The 26,265-nt window shown below is 40.8% G+C and overlaps 1 protein-coding gene across 1 annotated transcript in view; it reads left to right on the top strand.

Annotated features, from left to right (window-relative positions):
* The window catches only part of DOK6 (docking protein 6), a 300,236-nt gene that overhangs the window by 239,081 nt on the left and 34,890 nt on the right, over nucleotides 1–26,265 (top strand). The window contains exon 7 of the mRNA XM_040985108.1: nucleotides 8,650–8,767. Within this exon, the coding sequence (XP_040841042.1) occupies nucleotides 8,650–8,767 (118 nt within the window). The remainder of the gene's footprint in view (nucleotides 1–8,649; nucleotides 8,768–26,265) is intronic.

Consider the following 26,265-nt stretch of genomic DNA (forward strand, 5'->3'; position numbering starts at 1 on the left):
ATGTGTTTCTTTATTAAACCGTGTGGCATTTTTACAGCTTGCATAGTTCACTTCAGGTTTCCTGGCCACATTTCCTTGGCAGGGCTCCCCAATTCCAGGCAATTTCCCTAGCCAGTCCCTCTGATGTCGGTCATCCAGGGAACATGTACACTTAGGCATCAGGAGGCATTTTTAGTAAAAGCTTTCCCAGCCTTTCTATGGGTGTACTCGCATGTACACACAGAGCTGGCACCTTGCATTGCTCACCTGCCAACCATCAGTCGCTCACCTTCTCCGCTTGCCCACGTAGATCAGCTGTTCCATATACTCTCTCTTGCATGTTTCGTGCTTTAGGCTTGGATTAAAATGATCATATGTGTCACTGTTTTCATTGTTGCTCCTTTGATATCTCAATTTCCACAAATTTTTGTTTCATGACCAAAAACAACAGAGAGGGTTCTGGCCTGAACCTCCTCTCCTATGCAGTCACAGCAATGGCACTGTAGCTGTCCAACCCTGTGACAAGCACTGTACATCTGTCGCACAAAGCACATATCTTACATGGTATTTACAGCCATGCTAAAGGCAGCTGCAGTAATTCAAACTCACAGATAAGGGAAAAATGAATTTCTATTTAAGAACAGGTCAGATGACCAGGCAGCTAAGCACTGAGTCTTTACTGTCAGCCTCTGGCTGAGCTCAGGTCCCTAATAACTCCATTGTTCGGCTGTGTGGGTCAACCTGTTCTTAACATTGGGGATGTGGAACGCACATTCCTTCCCTGGTTCTGTGAGTTGGCATAGTTGGTATAAGTCTCATCTTGTGTGTTCTCTGGAGAAGAGAGAGACAATAATTAATTTTACCAGGAGTTACAGTGAAGAGAGAAGAGAATCACAGGCTGTGAAGCTCAGAGTCATTGCCCAGTGGCTGTGTCACTAGGAGCTAGTGCTATCAGCCCTCTGGGCTGTGTTGTCATTGTGAAGTTCAAATGGCACGGTTGGAGACAAGTCATGTGCATATTCAGGGGGACAACCTCGAAACCGATGTGTGCATTGCCAGATGCGTGGAGAACAGATTGCAAACCCACTTAGGCTGAATTCCTTCTCTCCCATTGACAGACCAGTACTAACAATTCTGAAATTTCTAGGCAATCCATAGAGAGGTGTCACACAAAAGTAAGGTGATTGCCGTAACAGCTTTTTAGACCAATGAATTTTACACAAATGAGCACAAATTAGCACTAATGGTCATTATGGGAGAGGCAGAGTGTCAGTACAGCAGAGGGAGAATACAAAAGGCAATAAAATAACCGAGAAGACTTTCCTGGCAAAAGCAGGAAGAGGTTCCAGTGTCCCAGCAGTTGTCAGGCTCCTTGTGTCCTTCCAGAGAAGAGTGAGGCTGGTAGTCTCCTGCAGAAGCCAGCATGCAGATCCAAGCAGCCCTGACTCGGAGCCCCAGACAACTGCATTCTGTTAGGAGTGCTATAGCAGCAGCTCATCTTAAGCAATCACTGATTTTTCTGCATATTGATTTTCCATCTTAAAAAATAAATTGCTACAGTAGATTGTAAGGAGCATAAACCTGAATTCCTTTTTCTGTCTAGATGTCAGGCTTCCTCCTACCATGAAACAGCAGCCTTCAGCATAGTCAGGTTTACATGCTGACGCAGAACAAAGGGAGGGAAGAGGAACTGGCTCCGAGGTCTTAACAGGTCACACCTACAAAAGATACAAGGTCAGACTTCTCGTGTTTTTGATCAAAGCATTGATCAACCAGATCTGATTTAAGGCTAAGGAATATAAGCTCTCTATTTCTAAATGCAAGATTTTTAAACAAATTGCAATTCTCTTCAATCTATTACAAAATCATGAAATATTTAAAACTACTTAGGATGTAAATTCATTTGAAAGGCATAGACTCTCTGAATGGCCCAGACAAAGCAGAGAAGTATGAAGCCAAGTTAGGAGTGTAGTCTCAAGGCTTCCATAGCATATATGGCTTTAGGAAAGTCAACTAAATTCTCAGAGGTTCAACTTCCTTTCATTTTAGATGGGATATCATCTGCTTTGTATCTTTCTGGAATTGTATGATAATTTAAGTAATTAATATATCATAAGGGATTAAATGTCAGATAAAGTAACTACATAGAAATCACTACCTAGGCTGAAATTAATGGAAAAAATAGTATTTTATATGGTGGAAATGCCCAGTCCTTTCTATTAGATCACATGTAAATCAAACAAAGAGGACAGAAGCAGCTGATGCACTGTACAGACTCTTGGGAAAGAAGCCTCGACTTCATAATGGAATGGACTGAAGGTCGTTACCTTTTTATTTGGAAGAGTGGGAGCTAAAATGTACAGGTGCAGTTGAACATTGAGCCAGGGAAAAGCTTTCTTAAATTGGGTTAAACAGCCTAACAAACAACGGGCATCCAAGTTATAGAACCCTAAGGGAGTGAGGAACTTCTATGTGTCAAACAAAGCACAATTTTCAAGTATTAACTACTTGAATAAAAAATATGCAAGGAAACCAAACAGACATTTCTCAAAAAAAGATGTACAGATGTAAGTCAGGTTTATATAAATATGTTCGACATTGCAAATCATTTGTTAAAAGCAAATTAAAACCACAATAAGATATAATCTCACTATTAGGGTGATTATTATTATTGACAAGAAAATATTAGCAAGCACTGGCTGGATGAGGAGAAAATAGAATCTTTACACACTGTTATTTCAGCCATTATGGAAAAGTATGTACAGGTTCCTCAAAAAGCTAAAAATGGAATTAGCATAGTGCCCAGCCACGTACTTCTGGGTATCTGATCAAGAACTGAATTAAATACATCAAAGAGAAATATGCAAACCTTGCTTTCTCAACCCTATTTGTAATAGCCAAGGTATGAAATCAATGTAACAGTTCATGAACAAATAAACAGACAAGGAAGGTGCTCTATATACACAGCACAATACCTCCAGTCTCACAACTTGGACAGAACGTTCTGCTAGGTGAATAAGCCAGGAATGAAAAGACAAATGCTGCTTACCGTCCCTTGTATGTGAAATCTGAACAAATCGGACTCACATAACCAGAGGAAGATGGCGCTTCCAGAGGCTGAGAGCTGAGAAAACGTGGAGCGACAGTTCAAGTATAGAAAATCTCAAGATAGGTGGGACATGCTACTTCGCTGGAATCTAATATGCACCATGATGATTATAGTTAATAATCATATTTCAGAATTGCTAAGAATAAATTTTCAAAGTTTTTGTTACCACAAAAAGATGAATATTATTTTAATTAGCTTGATTTATGCATTTGATTATAGACATAAATCATATCACATTGTGCCTGTAAGTGAATATTAACATATTTATCAATATGATTGATTTATAGTAAATGTTTTAAATGTCACATAAATATACCAAAAGTGTGCAAATAGTCATTTGCTGTGCTTATCTTAATATAAAAGCATAAAAGGTGGCATTGAAATGCAGATAAACAAAATGCAGAGGCAAATGCTTTCATTAAATAAGATTTTTTAAAAAGATTTATTTATTTTTATTACAAAGTCAGATATACAGAGAGGAAGAGAGATAGAGATGATTCACTCCCCAAGTGAGTACAACGGCCGAAGCTATGCTGATCCGGGTCTCCCACACGGGTGCAAGTCCCAAGGCTTTGGGCCGTCCTCAACTGCTTTCCCAGGCCACAAGCAGGGAGCTGGATGGGAAGTGGACAGGCCGGGATTAGAACCAGCGCCCATAGGGATCCTGGCGCATTCAGGGCGAGAACTTTAGCCGCTAGGCCATGGCGCCGGGCCCCATTAAATAAGATTTTAATTGCAAATAGCTAACACAGGAAGGCAAAAGATAGAGCACGACCTATGAGAACAAGAGGTGGACATTAAGACAAGAGCAAAACTATTGCATTATTAAAAGAAAACTGAAAAACAAATTCTTTACATAATTGAAAACAGTCTTTCTGAAAAATTTAAGGATAAAGAAAAAAATTGTCCAGAATTAAACCCAAATAATCCATCCGTAAATTACAAATACAGAAGGCCTTGTAAAAGTAGCAGTTTTTTTTAAAAACTCTAAAAGGATTTATATGAAAACATAAATGCTGAAGAACCTTAAGAAAATTGATGATTCTGGGAATCAGTGGTCACAATTCTGCTTATCTACACGAAAGGAACACACCGGCACGTTTTTCAATTTCTCAAAAAAACCTCATCACTCATACTGAAATGTGTTAATTTTAGCATCAAAAGAGTAAAAATAACTTAAAAGTGTTGCAATATGAATCTATTGAAAAATTGGGAGTGGGAGGAACAAAATGAGCTGATCCTCTGGATTAGTTAGGACCCATGTAATGTAGTCTGTGTTAGTTCAATAGAGGAAATTAGTAAGTCAGCTTATGTTCATGGCGATCAGAAATGAGCAAAAACAGAAAAGATTCTACCTTGCCTTCTTCCATTGCAGCTAATGCATGCTAGTGGAAAAGAGGGGACTTTCATGTCAGGGTGAACCTTCTGGGACAGGAAGCATTGTGAGTTCTGGGCCCATCATTCTCCCTGGCCCTTGTGAAGCTGCCCAAATAGACACTGCTTGTGGACACAGCTGAGAAATTTAACAGTAGGAAGCTTCCAGCCTTACAAGGTGGCTCCTAGCCCACCTTCGCAGTGTTCATATAGAAATTTATCTGCATTGCCCTGATCAAGAACCAACAAAATCCTCAGAGTACTTGAGATACCATCGTATTTTAAACTTATTGTATCAAAAAAGCCAGTTTATAGTATACTGCTTAATATTAATATACAAATTGAAAGAGACAAGTAAATAAGATCCCATTCATTTGTTAAATTTCCATGATATCACAGAGTGGAAGGATAAATGAATTTATTTTCTCAGTCTGAAAAATATAAATCAAGATAAAGAAGCTGGCATGGGGCTCTCCTCTGAGGTCACTCTCCTGGGCTTGCAAATGGCCATCTTCCCATCGTAACTTCCTCTCTGGGGTCTGTTGGAATTGGATTAGGGTTCTTACTGGATTAGGGTTCTACCCTTGTAATCCCCTTTAACTTCTCTTAACCTCTTCAAAGACGCTTTACCCATATCAAGTCCCAGTGGGTATTAGGGCTTCTCCCTGGGAATTCGGGTTGGCCACAATTCAGTCCATTAGCAGTACACAGTCCTTGAATATGCACAGGGAATGCCCTTTCTAATGTCTTGAACATGACATCGAACACAGATTGGGTAGGACTTGTATCTGTGGTGAAGATCCCGAGATAGTCCATAATCAAGTTAAAACACAAATGTTCCCAGAGCAGAATAAAAAAAAAGCGAAGAGTCAAATGAGAGTAGAGAAAGTTGTTGAAGGCAAACTATAGAGTAGTGAAGAGTAAAACCTGCAGACACAGGAGCAAACCGAGGGGAGTGAAGCCGGAGAGTCGGAGGGAGGTGTCCTCCAGGGGCTTCCAGCTCTTGGTTGCTGGCAGATCTGCCTGCTACATTCTCAAGGGACTTAAGACTGACCATTCGTGAAGAAAAGTGTTTCACAGAATAAAAAATAAACTAATTCATTTTCATCAATTTTTGAAATATCTATTGTGCACTAATAAACAAATTACATTAGGAAAAAGAATAAATACTATAGTAGACAGATTTATAACTAATATGAGATTCATTATACAGAGAAATTGGTGTTATTAATGAGCATTGTCAGCACACATCAAGGATTTATGTGTTTAATTAAGTTTATGCCTCATCTAGGAAATTGGTTTTAAAGAGAAATGCCCTTTTTCACCCAGTAACACTTTCATAACATGAGTATTGCACCTTCTCCCTCCCGGCAGTGGATGGGAATATTTTACATATTTTGATATTTTGAGCATCCACAGCCCAGCCAGGAGTTCTCACCTGGCAGGTGGAAGAGGACAGAAACATGCATGCTTAAGAAGCATCCAGTGATTCCAGGAGCAGCCCAGAAATAAGTCTTCTCTATCTAACTTCCCTGCCACACTCAAACTTGCATGTATCAACCACAGGACATAGATATGGATAGGAAAATATTGAAATTCATCAAACATCAAAAAATATACACATTGGTTGCATCATCACTGTTCGGAGACGTCTTCTTTTAAAAAATAAAATAAAATACCATCAACAGTACCAGACTTGAATGGACTAAGCGTGGCACTTTTTTTTTTTCATTTTATGATACAATTTCATAGGTTCTGGGATTCCCCCAACCCCACCCATGCCCTCCTCCATGTTGGATTCCTCCACATTGTTGCAGTAGTACAGTTCATATCCAGTCATGATTCCTTCATTGTGAACATGTACCATGCATAGAGTCCAGCATCTTATTGTCCAGATAAATTCAACAGTTTCAATGGGAGACTGCCCCTGATCTGAAAGTCGAGCTGGCAGAATAAAATCCCCTCCTATAAGTGTGGCACTTTTATGGTCAAGCAGTAGTTCTAGAAATGTCTGAGTCCTGAAAAATGACGGGTGACTTCCAGCTCCCTGCCTGTGGCCTGGGAAGGCAGTCGAGGACGGCCCAAAGCTTTGGGACCCTGCACCCGCGTGGGAGACCCGGAAGAGGCTCCTGGCTTTGGACCGGCATAGTATTGGCCCGTTGCGCTCACTTGGGGAGTGAATCATCGGACGGAAGATCTTCCTCTCTGTCTCTCCTCTCTGTATATCCGCCTTTCCAATGAAAAAATAATAAAAATAAATCTTTAAAAAAAAAAAAGAAAAGAAAAATGACGGGTGAAATACGTCCAAGCTCTTTGCCCCCTCTGTTAACAGACGGAAATCTTTCAGTCTTCTCCAGGTCAAGAGATACCTGTTCAATATTTCACAGCATTCTGCAACAAAGTGGCATTCAGATCTTGTAACTGTCTATAGAAGATGCTACTGAACAGGAGGGGCAGATGAGGAGCTTGCAAGTTCACACCACAGTGAGCAAAAAGGAACTACCACAGGCTTTCACCAAGTCCCAGCTCTTGCCAAGAATCAGAAATTAAGTTGGGTGAAATGTGCAATTTTATTTATCAGAGGATTGAACATTGTCGAAAAGCAATTGGTTGCTCAAATTGTGTGAAAGAATGTATGCTACCATGAATTAAAACCATGCCTGTGTGTGTATGTGTGTTTTCAGAAACTTAACTGATTCAAAAAAGATGACATGCAATGCCAGCTGTTGTATTTGATGTGATATGGTCTGAATCTCTTCAGCTTGAAAATACATGTTTCAAATAAGACCACATGCCACATTTTGATCACAGAATCTCTCAGTAAGAGAAACAATAGTCCTAATACATTTAAGATCCTATCGCAGGAGCAGGAAAATGCTGCCGGAGCGAGGAGCTATTGGATATAGCTACAAGGTGTCAAGGAAGAGGTTTGAGGGACTCAGATGGGCACAAACATTGAGTGGCCTGTCCCTGGCACCCCTCTGGGCCCCTGCTTCTGAAGAGCCTTGCACCTTCCCCCTTGAACTGTTGTACCATCCTGTAAGTTGTGGAAGGAGTCAGGCATCTGACTCTTGCTTACAGAAGTGCAAACAAGGACAGTGTATCTACTACACTCCTGAGGAGCAGTGGTTCCTTCACCTACTTAGTTGCTGAATTCTTTTTCTAGTTGAAGGTTAATCTTTGGATTATACGGTAAGTTGGAAGTATTTCATTGTAAAAATTAACAAAGGAAGGAGAAAAGGATGAGAGCAAGAAGAGAGGGAGGGTAGGGTGAGAAATGTCATCACACTCTTAAAACTGGATATATGAAATACAGAAAAATGGTTCCCCTTCTAGAAATTTGGAATATGAAAAAAATCTATAACTCTGGTTATGAAGAAAAAATGTTTTGAAAAGTGCACTTTCAGAACTGAGTGGCTCAGGCCAGGCATGGTAGCATAGTAGCTAAAGTCCTCACGTTGAACGCTTTGGGATCCCATATGGGCACCAGTTCTAATCCCAGCAGCTCCGCTTCTCATCCAGCTCCCTGCTTGTGGCCTGGGAAAGCAGCTGAGGATGGCCCAATGCGTTGGGATCCTGCACCTGCATGGGAGACCTGGAGGAGGCTCAGGGCTCCTGGCTTTAGATCAGCACAACTCAGGCCGCTGTGGCTGCTTGGGGAGTGAATCAACCGACAGACCATCCTCTCTGTTTCTCTTCCTCTCTGTATATCTGACTTTCTGAGAAAAATAAAATAAATCTTAAAAAAAAAGAACTAAGTGCCTCTTGCATGACTATCACAAAGTTCTCAGATCATCCTTAGTATAACCCTATCTGTCGCAGTAACGACAATAAAGTAATTACAGTTAATAAACAAAAGATCAAATCCTTTAAAATGTCAGCAAATTCAGCTGTGGAACCTGGTTGATTAAGGCCGGGAATATGTGCCAGTATTGCTGATTGGTTAATAGGCATCGGAATCAGTGATACCACTTAAATTCTCTCCTTAATACGCTACATTAAATTGCTTCCAGAGATTTGTATTTTGGGGTTTTTTTTTTGAGAAACAATTTTTACCTTAAAAAGTTCCATAAGAAACCGAGTACCTACAGCACCTTCTGTCATGTGTCACTCACATCCAATCATCCACATTTAAAGGACAGACGCACTTTAACCAAGGCTTAAGTAACATTTCTCTTTTCTTTTAGCTTCAGACAAGCTTGACTGAGCCCATGGCGTTACCCAAATCGATCTCGCTCCCTCGCAGTGCGTACTGGCATCACATTACTCGTCAAAACAGCGTTGGGGAAATCTACAGTTTGCAAGGCAAGTAACCTTAGAATAATGAGGCTGCACTGCCGTTAGCTTCCTTCAGGTCGGACAGGAGTCGTGCGAATCACTCTGTATTTACAGTGCTTGCTTTTCCTGCATTTCCATTTTTCAGCTGTCAGAAGCCACAGTGGGAGCTCGGCGTAAGAGCTATCATTTCAGATGCCTATGGTAAAAATTCCTCTGAACGTTCCCGTGAGGGCCAAGGACCCAATTTGGCATAAGACTTTGCCTAAAATATCATACAAAGCACATTATCACAAACTAAGAGCTAATGTTGAGGTCTGTTTCATGCTGTGTTTTAAAAAGATTTTCTTTCTGAGCATCTTTTTTTTTCTGTAATCAGATTAAGTATCAGTTGAGAAGGCTGACTTCAGACTTGCTAATGACATGCTCCATAAGCCTACTCCGAAGTTTTAAGACTTAGCCAAAGCCTTGCCAGAGAAAGTGTTTGCAGAGGTTTCGGGATAGACAAGGTCACACACAAAGGCTTCCTTTGCTTCTGTGGATTTCCTAATGACAAATGGACAGTTGGCTTGCGGGGGTTTCATTTGGCAGGTGAATTAATTAACAGGAATATTTGTTCACCAACAGCAGACATCTCAGCACTGGTAGCTGTCTTTCTTTGTCTTCTCTTCTGCTTCAAAATAAATTCTCATACCCTTCAAATAAAGTACTCAGCTATAAGCAAGTGACTAATGGAACAACACCAGTGGAAGCCAGCAGCTGAAACATGCGTAGCTCAACGTATCTCTGCATGCAGCCAGCAGGAATTAGGCACCACCATCTAGAACCTAACAGGTGTGCAGTGATGCCTGGGGAGGAGTGAGCCGGCAGGTGTGCAGTGACGCCCGGGGAGGAGTGAGCCGGCAGGTGTGCAGTGAGCCGGCAGGTGTGCAGTGACACCTGGGGGAGGAGTGAGCCGGCAGATGTGCAGTGACGCCCGGAGAGGAGTGAGCTAGGCATTCAGAATGCCTTTTCCTCTCATTCCCTTTAGCTTTTGCACATAGTAGCAGCGCAGGTTGTTTCAACAAAGAAACAAACCTCTCTTACGAAAGCCTGAATTAATACGAGGATCTTAAAATATTATTTCCTTTCCTATGTTTTTATCGTATGGTAACGAAATTTGATTTGTGGCAATTAATGATTAATGATACAAATTGCACAGTAAAGCAGTAAAACTGTTTTAGTCATGAAGACAACTTAGATTTTTTAATATAAATGATCACTTAAATCCATGCCCAAATTAACTATTTCAAAGATAGCTGTGATCTTTTTGTTACTTATTTTTTGGAAAATCTTATTGGACTAGGACTGAGAGACAAGAGGAACTCATTTGTCGATACCAAGAATCAAAAAATGCCAGGTGTTGAAGATGCTGGTTTGGAGATCAGAGCCCAGCTCCTAGCTCTGGGTCGTGCTGCAGCTTCTGGGAGGCAGGGCCAGTGGGCGGCTCCCGGCCACGCGTGTAGACCTGGCTTGTGTTACCCACTCCTGTTTTCACCTGAAGGCATTTGCAGAGTGAATCCGTGGATGTGACCACTCCCTTTTTTCTCTGTCCCTCTCAGTAATATATATATATATATATATATATATATATATGGTTTTTTTAAAACCTTGAAAGAGCTGACTATGAACTCATTTGCCCGAATCAGGATTTCATAAAAATAGCAACACCCACTGCTTCAACTAAAATTAGAAAATTAGCTCATCATATATAGTTTTTTACATAAACATACATATATGATTTAGAGATTGATATTTGCCTGAAAAAATTAGAACTGTGAAATATTTGAAGGGAAAAATAAAGTCAAAATTTTAAGTGAAAAAAAGTGAGGTTAATACTAATAGTTTTGGAAAAGGTTGGAAAGAATGTACTGATATTTATGGGTTTTGTTAAGAGTTCAGTCTGCAAAGAGTTTCAATGCTGTTTGGTCTATAATTCCAGGAAACCAAACGCTTTTGCTCTCACGGTTTTATAAGAAATATGCTATTCTCAAGTGAGAACTAACATTTAGACTGACGCACAACTTCGTAAATAATTTTATATGTATCCAGTAAAAGCTATTGGAATGCATTTAAAAATCTTAAAACATCCCCAGACTCTTTGTAGGAACATGTTATGTTTCTACATAAAATACATAGAATAATTAGTTGGAATAATCTGATTCATGTCATTCATATGAATTCTGCCAAACTTAGGACTTGAGCTTTCTTATTAATTACTACAGAAAATTTCCTTACATGGTACCAAGATCACGTTGTTTTCTGGTTAGTTTGTAACAGAGACTATATATTAACCTAGGTAGTTACTGTAAATCTGATACATAGAGAAGGATTTCAGTGTAATTTCCATTTTCCTGCAATGCTGTGGGTTTGCTTTTTGCATTGCATCCTTTGTAAATCAGTCTGTTGTACCTTTCTTTATGTATCTTTGTTTTATTATGTGACATTTGGAGGTAATTCAAAAGAGTTGTGGCTGGGTGGACATTTAGCCTATCAATTATGTAAAACGCCGTTGAGGATAGCCATATGCCATAATCAAGAATGCTCAGTTCTTGGTTCTAGTTCTACTTCTGATGGCTCCAGTAATGTGTTCTGCCGTCATCCCAACCTGTCTCCGGGATGGCCTCTCTCTCGCTTTCTCTCTCTCTCTCCGTCTGCCTTTCTTCCATCTACCTACCATAACCAAGATATCCATCAGCATATGATTAAAAAATAAAACATGGTTAAAAATAAGGTTAGATTGCATATCACTCTTTCAGTTGTGTACTATGGAATGGCATCAGGTCTTTTTATGAACAGGAGAATATAGTTAGCCAGCTATCACCATCAGTTTCAGAGTCAACGTAAAAATCTGGCAGTGTAGGTGTTAGCTCGTCAAGTAAGCTGCATGCACAGTGAGGAATACAAATCTATCTTTAGCATTTTCTTGGGTTTTTTTTTTGTGAAGCTGAATTTAATATAAATTAGATTTGGAAGGTTTCACCTAGAAGATAAGGGAAAGGTTATATAGACTTCAAGTTTAATATATTTTGACTCAATAAATAACACAAGTGCTAGAATTGAAAAAAAAAAATCATGGTGTGAAAACAAACTCTTTCCACATATTGGAACTCACCTGTAGCTTCCAGGGCAACCTGCCAGTTACGCTGAGAGCCTCATCCTTAGCTCAGTCTCCAGATGCACTCCAACAGACTGGTCTATTGATAGATAGTGAAATCCTGCATCTACCTACGCATTTGAAGACTAAGTGCCACAGACTCTGTTCAGCTCTGTATGCTGGCCCCAGAGGGGTACGCTTACAGGACGAGTTGCCATGGTTTCCCTACTTTCTCCAGTAATCTGGAATCAAAAGAGTGAGAGAAGGCCTCATTAGCTTTCCGTAAGTACATGTTGTTCTAAGTACGAGTGTGCTGAGGCCCAGCTCTCTATCCTGATGTGCTTTCAAATGGGTTGAGCATGCCATGTCTTCTTGCAGAAGTAGAAAGGAGGGGTTTTTTTCTGGTTTTTTTTTGTGGCAAAAAAAGATTAGTTTCTGTTTAGGGTAATTTTCTATCTGTATTTCTCTAACTTTTGCATTTATGAAAATTGTTGTGTCACCAACATATCAGATATTATGCAAACAGAAAATATGATTTTAATCCTTCACTCAGAAGTGAATGCTTAGAAGCTGTATTTTGTTTTACTATTGATAACATTACGACTCTAGTTTCAAGATCTTGAAAATGGGTTTGAAACATGAAGGACATTAAAAATTCAAAAAGGAAAACAAGAGCGAGAGAGATGAGAGGGAAAAAGAATGGAGAGGAGGGGAGGACAGAAGAAGAGAGAAGAAGAAACAGGGAAAGTAAGAAAAAAAGAGCTAGCACAAGAAGTTGAATTACCACGTTATTCTCTTTTTTTTCTTGTTTGAAAATAATGTGACTTTTTTTTTTTTTGTGATACAGCTCCATAGGCTCACGGGTTTCCCCGTCTACCCTCTCCGTTCCCCCTCACCAGCAACTGTTTTTCCCATATTATCACAGTAGTGTAGTCCTGTAGTAACAGGCACAAGCCCATCTTTCTGCTGTTTGTTTCATGACATTGTAGGTATGAACAACTTAGGTTAAGATGCTCGTCTTGATTATGAAAAACAATGACAGAGTGTATAGTGAGTTCTTTAATTCACAATTTGTAAAATGACAAAGCATGTTTTGAAAACAAATCCAAATAGTAAACGCTGATGGTACCAGGTTCCTGGCAAGCACTCAGTGATTCTTTATGGAACGCAAAGCTGAATTAGCAATACTGTAAAAGGATGCATAGTGAGGATGGCCACATCTGCCCTGCCTGTGAGCTATAGCCTACCCACCTGTGGTTGCGGCAGGGCACCTGTCCCCACCGCACGCGGACCAGTCTTGGTCAGCATGTCTGCTTCTTATCTTGGATGCCTGCTGTCACTTCCTTTTGCTTTGCTGGGCAAAGAGCCATGAAATCCTGCAGAGCTGTTCCTGTAACCTGGTTAGCTTGGTTCCTGTCCTTCTCCATCTTCTGCTTTCACGCTGCTCTTATCTTCTCATCCATAAATGGAAATGAGAAAGGGGGCCAAGAATGTAAGCTGAAATTGGGTCCCAGTGAGCAGAATTTTGTGAGACTGTGCCCTATGCTTAAAGTCACTTACTTTCACGCACGATTGTATGGGATATAATTTGTCTCAAATATTTAGCAGCTTGAACAATTTCACTCTGAATCAGGGATCATTGAAAATCCCACTGAAAGGTGGTGACTTTTGGAGTCCTGCTTTGATTAGCACCAGTTAATACCCAAGTGCCAACTCCGAGGTGTCTGCTTTGCTCTGCTCTGTATGCATCTGTAATTATGCTACAGACCACTGGTGTCAGCACCGAAGCATACCTTGATGACACAGGTGGCATTTCTCTCACGCAGAAAGGGCATCTGAGACTTCAGTTTCTCAGAAGGACAGGATGCAAACAGGAAATTAGAATCAGAGATAACCTTCAGCCACCAGCAAATAGAGTTCTGCCTTAGGTTAGCACGGTGCAACCAAGGGTTGATTTACTCCTTGCTTAGCTTGGGACCCACCTTCCCCATCCTTCCTGACTCCCATCAGTGTCAAGCCTGAATTGGATGTGAGTCACTGCTTCCGCTGAGATCTGCCACTGAAATTGTCATTAAATGAAGGTTTGCAAATTGAAGAGTTAGCAAAGTCAAAGTCAACTGCAACAGAAGTGAAAAGCAATCTGGATGTATCGAGTGGCTGTCCTCTCTGCGTGGGTTCAAGTGTATCTGTCATCACCATGGGTAGCAACTCGTTCTCCGCAGGCACAAGGCCTGCTCGCGGCATTTTGACAATGGTCTTGGAAAGCATGAGCCTATTAAATGTTGGTTATGAATACTCACAACACATCCTTACCCTAAGAGAAGGAGTCAATGGAGCAAATCATTTTTGGGGATGAATAAGTGAATTAGTTGCTCCCCAAGCAGAGATCATAAAAACATACTAAGCCTCTCCACTATGAAAGCTTCCTCATATCCTGCAGTCACGGACGCTCCCAAGCCCCCTGCTCCACCCCCGGAGGTCCCTTTCTGCATAGCCTTGTTTATCAAAGTTTATAATCCTGCTCCTTCCACTAGATCAAGTGGGAACTTTGTGAAAGACTTGCTTAGCCTTGTGGGTCAGCCAGACTTTGCAACTGACATTATGCTGAGGCACTGTCCATAAGAAGTTAACATACCTAGTTTTGGAGTCAAATAAACTTGAATTTATATACTCTTTAATACAGATGAGTTATGTAATTTGGGGCAGTTAACTTTCTATTTCTAAAGTTCATCTTATTCAGCTCTACGTTGAGAATCATAGTGCTTTCCTTGGTGAATAGAGGAGATCCCCAACATAAGGTCCTAATGTTCAGTAAAATCAGCTAGCGTCAGTGTATTAAAGTGAATTACATTTGCACAAAGGCATTCCTTTTTCTGGTAGAGGCAGATATGCTACTGTATTTCAGTGTAACCTGCTATTGACTTTAAAATATAATGGAGATTCTGCCAGGTGTCAATATCCTGTTTGAGTCTAAGCTCCAAAGAATGTTCTTAAAATCCAGTTTTAAGAAATACTTTCTGCTTTGTAAAGTCCTAGAATAGTGAATCAAGGCCTAATACTCATAATACAAAAAAAAAAGAGAGAAGTATTCCGTTTTCATTATTTTTTCTTCCTAGGAGTAAGGAAGCGTAAAGGAGACCAGACCTTTTCAGGCCTGTGAGTTGTAAATTTCTGGTAGGGTTTAAGTCAGCTCAGGCAGAGGCAGCGGCCCCACACCACACACCGACCACCCACAAGCAGTGCTTGCTGGCTTGCTCACCCTGACTGCTGAGAAGCCTTTGCGAGAGGCTCCCTTCTCCACTGGCACCAAGCCGCCTCCTAAGGCCAACGTCCTTTGCTTGAGCAAATTGCTAACACATCTCTGGCATATAGTGCCTTCTACCTGTGGGTAAAAAGAGGTTCAGATTCCTCATTAAGTTCTCCTGAAAAGGTGCAAAGCATAACCTGCAGATGACTCATACTGTAAAATACCAAATCATCCATTTTACCCTCTTTACGAGATCTGTTAAGGCAATTACTGACAGATAAAGATTGGGAATATGCAGATGCTACAGTGAGTTAGCACAGTCCACCAGTACTCTCATTTAAAAAAAATTGCTTCGCTCTCTTTAAATTAAACTTGAAATTAAAATTTTTATCTGGGCTCTAGATTTTTTCCAACAATCCTATAATAGATAATATATCAAGTTCTGCATTAATTCTACATTTATTGAACATATATACTTTCCATTTCTTTCAGACAGTAAGCAGAATGTATAAATTGAAGATTAATATTACCAAAATAATTAATACACACTGATACTAGCACAGATAGATGCTCCTATGTCTTGTTGTGTACATGTGCAAGTGCACACAGACACGCCCAAGTTTCGGTTCTTTACTCTCAGTCGTGCCTTACCAGGCTAAGCTTCATTACTGGTGATGAAGGGACTAGGAAAACCTAAGGGAAGAGTGACCATTTCTCTTTCTTCTCCCACAACTCTGTTGCCTCTTCTGTTTTTTTAACCTCATCTCAAACTCTGGCCCTTCTGCTGGGTCACCCTGTCGATAGTGTCTGCTGGATGCCAATGTACGGAAAAGGGATCAGCCAGTAAGGGCATGTGCAAGTCCTGACGAAATGTTCTTAACCAGCCTGTATAGGATGTAATACAGCTCTCGTGACTCCTCGGTTATCCTGGCTCTTTTTTGTAAGAGCGATGGAAAGGAGTTTACTTCTATGGAGCATCAACATTCCTACATGTTAATTTCTTTTCTGTAAATAAACTTTACAGAAAATAAATAAACTTGACATTTAATTTTAACCAATATTAAGAAAAAATCGTTAAAATGTAACCATCTTAACAGGAATTTTCTGTAAGTAGTGCTTAAGATTTCAGATTTATTTAATGGTGACTTAATGTTGCTGAATTATGTTGTCATGAGACATATTACTACTGCTCAGTCCTATTATTTCGTTAAAATTATTGTTCAGGTTGCATGAACTTAGAATACTTAACACACACTTTCTCACCTAGCATTCCTTAGCAGAGTTCTTCACATCTCCTAGCTCTTCGGGCTTGCAGGCTGGCAGCCATTCTCAGTTCTTTGTTACCCTGACAGTTGACCTGGTTCTGTTCAATAAGGGTTAAAGAAATGCCACGCCTGGGCTAGGCTGTGCAAGTACGGAGCTGAGCACGAGGCATTTCTGTCCCAGAGGGACTCACACCTGTCTACTTCTGCCTGAGCTCCACATTCCCATCAGCTCTCGTCTCACCGGTCTGCAGTCGTCATGACTCAGCCTGCTCCCAGCCTCTTGTGTGTTCTTCATGACTTCTGACTTGCTGCATTTCAGTAACCTCACAGTGTCAGCTTCAGTGCTTCTTTCACTCCGAAGTGCAAATGATCTTCGGAATGGACAATTACTTGTCCATTATTCATCTGCTAAAAAGTTCCAATTGCAGAATGAGAACAAAATATAACAAACTCATGACTTGAGTGTCCTTTTCACTACGTTGAAATTTGCCAAAATGAAAAATCATCATTCAAACCACGGAATAAAGATTTATCCTTGATAAAAATAAGAAATAGAACCATAATTCTTAAACTCTTAACAACAGCTGCTAAATAGAAATAAAAATTACACAGAATTGGAATACCTCTATAGTCTTTGTGCCAAGCATGGAATCACTAAAGTGTGTTCGAAAACTTAAATACAGGATTTTCTTTTAGGGAATTGCGCATAAAAGAGAGAACACTGACTAACCTGGCTCTGACAAAGAGAAAGCACCACGATTCAGGGAGTGGGCACATTGTCGGAGCTTGGGAGCTCCCAGCATGGATGGCCTGGTGACACCCCACTCAGGAAGTGAGAGGCAGGAATTCTCCCTGTGGGATGTAATTTGATGTGTTATGTGAGATGGCAGGTAGGGCTTCTGGAATAAATGCATGAACAGAGCAGCCCAGTTCCCCTGGGTTCTTTGTCATAGCAAGCTTCTGATGTGAGTTAGAAAAAGGAGAGAAGGCTTTGGCACTAGTGGTATTTGACAAGAGAAAATTGAACAGCAGAAACCGCTAATCACTGCTGCATGGCTTCATGGGTCAGCCACCGTGTGCACCTGGCCATGTCTCAGTTGAGACATGACCTAGCTTAGGACAGAGTACCATCCAATTTGATGAGAGTTTTTTTTTAAGTTTTTATGCAGAAACACAGGAAAACACAAACAGGATTACCCTCTGAGGGGGCTGGACCCGGCAGAAGTTAAAAGCAGGGAACTCAGCCAAGACGTCACACAACTGTGACTGAAACCCGGTTTGTTTGACCCGTTACCACTACGTCCATGTTCCACATTCACAGGAAATGTGGAGTTAGGAGCCAAAGTCTGGTATGAAAAGAGCCAAAGATTTTAAGCACAGATTCAACTTCCAGGCCAAATATCCACCCCCAAGAAAGAGCTGGAGGTAAGATATTAATCCAAACTTACCTGCTGTCCCTCTCCTGTCCCTTATACACTTCAGAGCAAGCACCTGTTCTAGAGGGAAGAACTCACACCCCAACACATACACAAGCTGAACAGATTCTTCCATGTTTTCTGACATTTTAGGGGCAGTATTGTGGCAGAGCACGTTAGGAGTCACATCCCATGTGCGAGTGTCTGGGATTAGGTCCATTTCTGCTTCTGATTCTGCTTCCCACGAATGTGGACCGTGAAAAGCAACAGAAGATGGCTCAAATGCTCTGAGCCTTGTCACTTACGTGGGAGACGCAGTGGAGTTCCTCTTTCTACTTTCAACCTGGCCTGGTCCTGGCCTTGCAGGCTTGGGAGTGAGTCAGCAGTCAGATGCTACCCTGTTCAGTAAAGTCAGCTGAAGGCATCCGTCTGTCTTTTAAACAACTATGTCCTAAGTACATAGAAGTCCAGTTGCTGTGCTGAAAATAACCTATGGTAATTTCAGAAAATCAGAGTTGATCAAATAACAAAAAATAAGTTCAAAATATGTCTATGTGTCGCAAAGCAGAAGAGAAAAAATATGTATACAGAAACAAGTAGGTTCTTCTAAAATAGAATATAAGTACAGGACTGTTAAAAAAAAATCACTCTCAGGACACCTGCTGCCCAGGAAGCTGCTGTCCCAAATGTGAACGTTCGTGATTCTCCCGTTCTACTCCGCTCCCACACCGTTACTTCCACCGTGGAGCTTCTCTGTCTTTAGTTTTGATATCTCAACAAGTACTTAGAAGTCTAGGTTAACAGTGGATTATTCTGGTCTTTTCCATTGAAGCCCCCACCTGCTCACTAGATTGTCAAAGTAGGGAACAGCCTCACGTTCTGGCAGTCTCCCCCTGGCACAAAGCCTGGCAAGCCTGTAGAACGGGTACTATTAAATTGAAAAGTAGCAGACTTCTGGAGACGAATGCCAGTGTTAAGGTTTGCTGTTTACTAAATACTTATAATTATGTTGCCTTGCTTAAAAGAAATTGTGCCACAGAGAGATTTATTGCAGGCTATTGTCTCTGATTTCTAAGATAAAATTGAAAAAATTCTGAGTGCTTAAAAATGAAGTTGAGTTAGCACTTGCTATAGGTTTCTTCCTTTCTGGGCACATGAATGTCTCGTTTACTGTCATATCATAGTTCATTTGAATTCTTAATTAGATGATTATTAGTTTGTTCTCTTGTTGATAAGCATTCTTTGAATATGTTAACACTCACAAAGTCCTTTAAGCTTCAACTTACTGTGTTTTACAAACAATTTATGTAGATTCCATATTCAGATTTACTGTGATTCTATTGGGGAGAGAATATTTGTTTCTGCATCATTGTATAATTATATAAATAATAGGACATGAAAATGTGGGCTGTTTCCCACGTGAAGAAAATGCACCTGGCAAAGAGAATTAGGAATATTCTGTTTCTCACTGACGTAGAGTGTAAAGTTTTGGTGGACAGAATGTGCGTTCATGTGCACAAAAAAAACACTAACCATAAGTATCTTCTGTTGTGTAAGAGAATCCTTGGTTCAGGCAAATTATGCCACTAAGCTAAGATTTTAAATGAAATTTGTAAAATCATGGTATACACGACTACTTTCCTAAGTGACAGGTTGGGCAAAGCTTGGTGTTTCTAGTCTCCTTGTCTGTCCATGGCCCTGAACTGCAGACACCTGCAGCCTATCGACTGGAAGGCCATGTGTCTTATGTGGGATTTCTTAATGGAGCCCATGAAGGCAGCCGTTTGTTTGTTAGGCTTGCCCTGTGTCTTCATGATGCCCACACTGTCAGCTACCATGAGACAAACTCTGTACACAGTTTGAGAATTCTACTCATCTGTTTGTCCCCTGAAGATTTTTCCAGAAGCAACTGGAATCATTTTTCTCAATTTGTGCCCCGTTCTTCAGTGCTATAAAAGGGTTTTTGTTTGTTTTGATTTTCCTGTGTTTATCTATCATGAGCAAATTTCACATATTTCATAATATGGACTTAGGAGAATATCAAAAGTTTTCTCCTAAAGGGAGTGGGAGAAGGTTTAGTTGAGTAAGTTTGACTGTTAGATGCTTTTTTCCTACAACGTTGCCTAGATTTCTCAAAGAAAATGCTCCTGTGGTATGTGAGCTGTCACTCCCCATCTGTTCGTAGTCACTGCTGTGCACAGAATTCCCCGTGACTGGGAATAAACCAGCTCTCATTTGATCATCAGTGCTGATGATGACAGACACGCTGTCTGTGATCACAAGTGTCACTGTGTCACACTTACCATGACATGATTGACTTATCACTTAAACGATGATTTTGCAGAGAAGGTCAAACTGTGGAGGGTAAAAGGTATGTAAAATACTCCAAGGCTGCTACACAAAGACATTTCCGTTCTGTGAATAAGCATCTTGTCTTTGGCCCGACACAGTGGAAAGCCAGGCTCATTGTCCCCCCCTGTGGCACCAGTATCTTGTTGGGTACTTGTTCGTGTCCTGGCTGCTTCTCTTTCAATCCAGCTCCCTGCTTGTGACCCGTGAAAACAAGAGGAGGATGGTTCAAGTCCTCGGAACCCTACTTCCACGTGGGGGACCAGAAGGAAACTCCTGGACCATGGCTTAGAATCCATTCAGCTCCAGCCATTGCAGTCATTTGGGGAATGAACCAGCATATGGAGAATCTCTTTGTTTTCCTTTTCTCTTTGCAAAAATTTGCATTTCAAAAAAAATAAATAAATCTTATTAAAAGAAAAAAAGCAACCAAAAGCAGTCGCATCTTGGCTGCACATGGAGAAGCTGGCCCTAAAGAACTCTTAAAAATGATCTCATGTGATAATAGAATAATGTCTTAAATGACAGAGACTGGAATCATTGTATCAGTTTTGCAAATTAAGGTCGGAAGGTCAATGTTCGAGATTTTGAATTTTCTTTTTTTTTTTTCAAAATAAAACAACAAAGTAGCAATGATCTTTTCATTCACATGACTACCTTGATTTAATACTCAACTTTCAAAAGGACAAAAATCTTAGACATGTGAACCTGCTTGGTTTCTTGAGCGAGAAGAGAAAGAAGAGATCTTAGAGAGATCGAAGGATGCTGGGGCAGACACAGTGGTCACGCCGCGGCTAGTGACTCCAGCATCCCTTGTCAGAGTCCTGGTTCAAGCCCAGGGAGCTCTGCTTCTGAGCCAGCTTCCTGCTGATGTGGAAGGGAAGGCAGTGATGATGGACCAAGCAGTTGGGTCCTGTCACCCACATGGGAGGCCAGAATGGACTTAGGCGCTCCAAATCTGGTTGTGACATTTGCAGAGTGAAGCAGCCAGTGGAGCAGCACGTGTAGGGAGCAGCACCCGTTCTACTTGCCAAAGTTTCTGGGAGCTGCTTTACCCATTATGCCACAAAGCCTGTGCCAAATTCAACTCGTAATGGAATTGAGCAAGCCATTGTTCACATTGGGAACTAACTCTGGACGGAAAATAAATCTGAAAGGATGGCGTACACTTGCATTATGACATAATGTCTTAATGTGGAAAATGGAAGGATTACAGAGAGAATACATGCAGAGACTATAGAAAGAGTGGATGTTTTGTGAAAGTCAGCCCCCCTGTCAGTGGCAATGGAATTGTAACAATCTGGAGCAATCTGGAAGTTCCATGTGTTTAAGATTTTTAAAGCTCTGTGCATTTTCCTGGGAAACTATCGTGGGAGTTACTTGTACAATCATGAAAGACCAAGTTGTGTTCTATTAAATCATTGCCAAAAAAAGCCTGGATTCTCAAAACATATTAAAACGGATTTTAGGTGATTCAAAAAGCAAGCTTGCTATTCATTCCAACTTTGCACACCTGTGCAAACCCCAGCTCCTGCAGGCAGTTCTGTGCGTGTGCGTGAGCGTAAAGATGGTGTGCCAACTCCAGCAGCACCCACGCTGGTGGCCTCACTGGCATATTTTCTTTGTTTGATCACAGTCATTCAGGAATAGACACTGGCACGGGCAGTGAACTAAGCCTGCAGCCGAGACCTTGGCTCCACAGCGCTCCTCCTCACACTTCCTGGAGCCTGCTTGTTGGCAGCCTGCCTGCCACCATAGGAGTGACCCAGCACTTGTGAAGCCACCATGGGAGTCACACTTTGAAATGCACAACCACTACCTCATGTGGCTTCTGAGCCCAGAGGTTTGAATGAGTCAAAGTGAGTGTGACACATATGTAAATTCTAGGGATGTCCTCTGAACAACAAATGCGTATCAAAATTTCTATATCGATGACAGGGAGAACTGGTAATATTTTAGAAAATTGTATTAAAATACAGTTTCAAAATTAACTCTACCCTTTCCCCTTATCAATTTTTAAAGGCATTTACTTGAAAGACAGAGTTAGAGAAGCAGAAATAGTAGTGGAGAATCTTCATCCACTGATTCACTTATCAAATGGCCGCAATGCCTCCTGGGATTAGGCCAGGGTGAAGCCATAGCCAAAAGCTTCTTTCAAGGCTCCAACATGGGCAGCAGGGGCTCATGGACTTGGAGAGTCTTCTGCTGCTTTCTTGGGCATGTGGGCAGGGAGGTGCATGGGAAATAGAACAGCTGGTATTGAACTGATGTCCGTTTGGAGTGCTGGCATTTCAGGCTGTGGCTTAAGACACTGTGCCACCGTGCCAGCACCTATGGATTGATTTGTTTGTTGCCTTATTTATTTGAAAGTGGGCATTACAAAATGAGGTTGAGTCAGAGATCAAGGCCTCCCATCTCCTGGCTCACTTCGCACAGGGCAGCATGGCCAGGGCTGTGCCAAGCTGAAGCCAAGAGCCAGGAGCATCCTCCAGGTCTCTCATGGCCAGCACTTCAGCCACCTTCTGCCGCTTTTCTTAAGGCAGAATTAGGGAATCGGATCAGACGTGGAGCAACCAGGACAGAACCTGCTCCCTAAAACGTCCAACCACATGCCCTTTCTTTTTAGACGGTTCTTATTCATGCACCGTGAGTACATTGAATGTTAATTATGTGGCCAGCAGACCGACTGCATTGGCCAGCACTGTTCGTGAGCAAAGCACAGCCATAATGTTCTTGGACGGCTGCACCAGCCAATGCTGAAATCCCCCGATCTCTGCATTTCCTCTGGACATTTCAAGATGTATCTGTGATTTTTAAATCACTTTAGGTTTCTATCTCTGGTTATTTATAATCAAAGGCATCTAACAGATACCTTAGGGCATTATGTTATAGCACTTGAGTTATCTGAAAAAAATGCAAAGGTTTATATTAAAAATTTCTTTAAATGTAGTTTTCAATTACTATTATTTTCTTCTTCAACATATACAAAATTTAATGCAACCTTGCTTATTAATTAACCTAAGATATCAGCTGTTCAAAAGCGAAATGAAAACTACTTCTATGGCTTTGTTGCAATTACAAGGAATACTGTCACAGCAGATTCCAAGATGATTTTAATGTAAAAAGATGAAAATATAAGTGGAAACCATAAAATATATATGGTAAAAAATTCTATACTTCACAGGCCAAAAAAAATGTCAATTCTAAGGCCACAATTGAGCGTTTACTTAAATAGTTGGCTTTGTCCTTGACAAAACACCACACGTTTTGTATAGGCTTTGTTTTCTGTATAAAGTCACTGTCACAACATTAAAATGTCAAAGAATACATCTTAATTTATTCATTTTAAATGAGTTATGATACGCTTAGGTCTTGTTGGGCACACAAAGTTTTGTTAATTTCTAAAAAACGTGCATGTAATTAGAGGAAAATACTATCAGCCTCACTTTATGATGGAGTATATTTTATTCATGTCAAAAAAAACCACTGATGCATCAAATTGTATTCTTCAGATATTCCTGGGCCTGGTGCGATAGCCTAGTGGCTAAAGTCCTCATCTTGAACGCACTAGGATCCCATACGGGCGCTGATTCTAATCCTGGTGGCCCTGCTTCCCATCCAGCTCCCTGCTTGTGGCCTGGGAAAGCAGATGAGGACAAAGTCTTGGACCCTGTGCCTGTTCGGAAACTGGGAAAAAAAACTCGTGCCTCCTGCCTCCTAGCTTCAGGTTGGCTCAGCTCTTTCCGTTGTGGCCACTTGGGGAGTGAATCACTGAACCGATCTTCCTCTCTGTCTCTCCTCTCTGTACATCTGACTTTCCAATAATAATAAATTAAATCTTAAAAAAGAAAGCCCGATATCAGCAGAGTTTACATGTGTGTTAATGGAGATAAGATTACCTGGTGGGAGCTGCAAACGACAAAACTAATGTTTCCAATGTCGTCTCTTGCAGCAGCTGGTATTAAACTGTAACACACAGGCAGTACATATTTTGGTTCGACTAAATCGTTCTTATATACTAGACATTGAAATTGTATTGCTTTTGTTTTGGTCGGTCAAGTATGATTAATGATGCTATGAATTAGATGGTCTCCTGTCAGATTTTAATAAGAAAAGTTAGTGACTTGCCGCAGAGGCCACTGCTGACCAACCAAGAAGGGAACATTCAGACAAAAGACACGGAAAAGTAAAGACGTTAAAGAAAAGGTAGATTTTTGCCTTCTACGTTGTACTAGTTGTTGGGATTCTTCTTTTAAGAATAGAGCTACCATTGTTAGATGGATAAGCAGATTCAGAAGTCTCCAGGATTCTCTACTTCACACACACACACACACACACACACACACACACACACACACACACACACAGCTTGAAACTCATTCACGCCATTTCCTTAAATCCACATTGTTTGTTGTTTCATATTTCTAGTGTTTCTTTCCTCATTCTTGGCATTATGCATTACATCATTCAGTTTTCAGGACTTGTTTCGTGGTCCGTAAAATGCCTTGGAGCATGGTTGTTAAATACAAATATTCATGAGATGTGATAAAACCCTGACCTACCTCATCATCAGAGAACCAGGCTCTCTCAGAGTCAAACCTTAAAATTAAGTTACACATACTGAGCTGTCAAAATGTCTTCAGCACAGCAAAATAGAATTGGGAGAGTTAACACTCCTAGTTCCAAGATATGCCTTAGAAAATAGAAGAGAAAAAACTTAGTAAGCTTTAATATTTTTATTAGAATATTTAATAAAATATTTTACTTTAATATTTTATGTGCTTATGTGCATAGTGATTTTAAAAATTTACTCAGGACATGTATTGATGTATGCACAAAACCATGTTTGATATAGATCTTGTCCCTTCAGTGATGTCCAAACACTAGATTTCTCCCACCTGTGGTTACTGCTCTGCCCTGTGAGGCTTGCCCTGGCACTGCCTCCGTGAGCTCAGCCCCGTGGCGGTCTGCAGGCCACTGAACAGCACCCTGAGTGCTTCTGTCAGCAGCCTGGTTCTCTTCTGGAATTTGTAAAGATTGCCTGGCTCACCCAGGCTTTCCCCTTTGCACAGGTAGCATCAGCTACTCCTTTAGGAAAGATGATTCTCTTGAGTGAGCAGTAGTTGTGCAGCAAAAACCCAAGCTGCCAAGCTACATGTTAGACTTGTAAAAGATGGCAAAGTAATTATTTAGGAAACCTGTAAAGTTATTGCAGTAATAGAATTTTCTGTTTCCTGTCTCTAACAGAGAACTATATCATTGATTCCTTCCCTTTCCTGATTTAACTTTTTCCTATTAAACTACTAATTTTAGTATACCATATGTGATAAAATATGGAACAAATGTATTTCTTTAATGTTGCTTTGGTACAATTACATTGAAAAAATCAAACATTTTGGAAAATATCCCTACATGTGTGATGTAATCCTTTGACCTTCATTCTCATCAGTTGAAGTGTCCTCATATTTCTATATTATTTAAACATATTTCAGTTTGTTGGGAATAAAATGAAGGCAACTTAAATTTTCTTCTTACTAGCAAATCATCCGCGCTGACAAACTCTGGCCCACTCCTGATGGAGCTCTGCCCTTATCCGGGGCAATAGAGGGAAGGCAACAGCACATGGCAAGATTCATTATGTCCACTTGGCTTTTATTTCTTCTTCAGGAATCACTCTAATTTACTGTTGGAAGAGGCTCAGACATAGGGAAACCAGTCCCCATCCTAAATCCTGAGCAAACCAAACCAACCAGATCCATTGGATCAGCTACCATAAAAATACAGTTGCAACAATTGGCAAAGACGTGGAACAAGTAACACTTTCCTACTTTGCAGAGTACAAGTGGATGCAACCACATAGGAAAACTGCAGAACTTGGAAAGTTCCGTTCCCAGGGGGGCAGTCAACAGAAATGTGTGTGTGTATGGTTACAAAAAAACTGTATAAACCATTCAACATAGACAAAGTTGTCCCTAATCCTAATATCCACTTGCCTACAAACAGTAGAACTCAGTATAGAAATCAGAATCAACAAACTACAGCTACTTGAAAACTCAAAGATAAACAAGCTTCCTGAGCAAAAGAATCCACATCCCAAAATGAATGCACACTGTGTA

This window comes from Ochotona curzoniae, unplaced genomic scaffold (assembly GCF_017591425.1).
Source record: "Ochotona curzoniae isolate NIBS_2020 unplaced genomic scaffold, NIBS_Ocur_1.0 contig_43, whole genome shotgun sequence".
Classification (NCBI taxonomy): Eukaryota; Metazoa; Chordata; class Mammalia; order Lagomorpha; family Ochotonidae; genus Ochotona; species Ochotona curzoniae.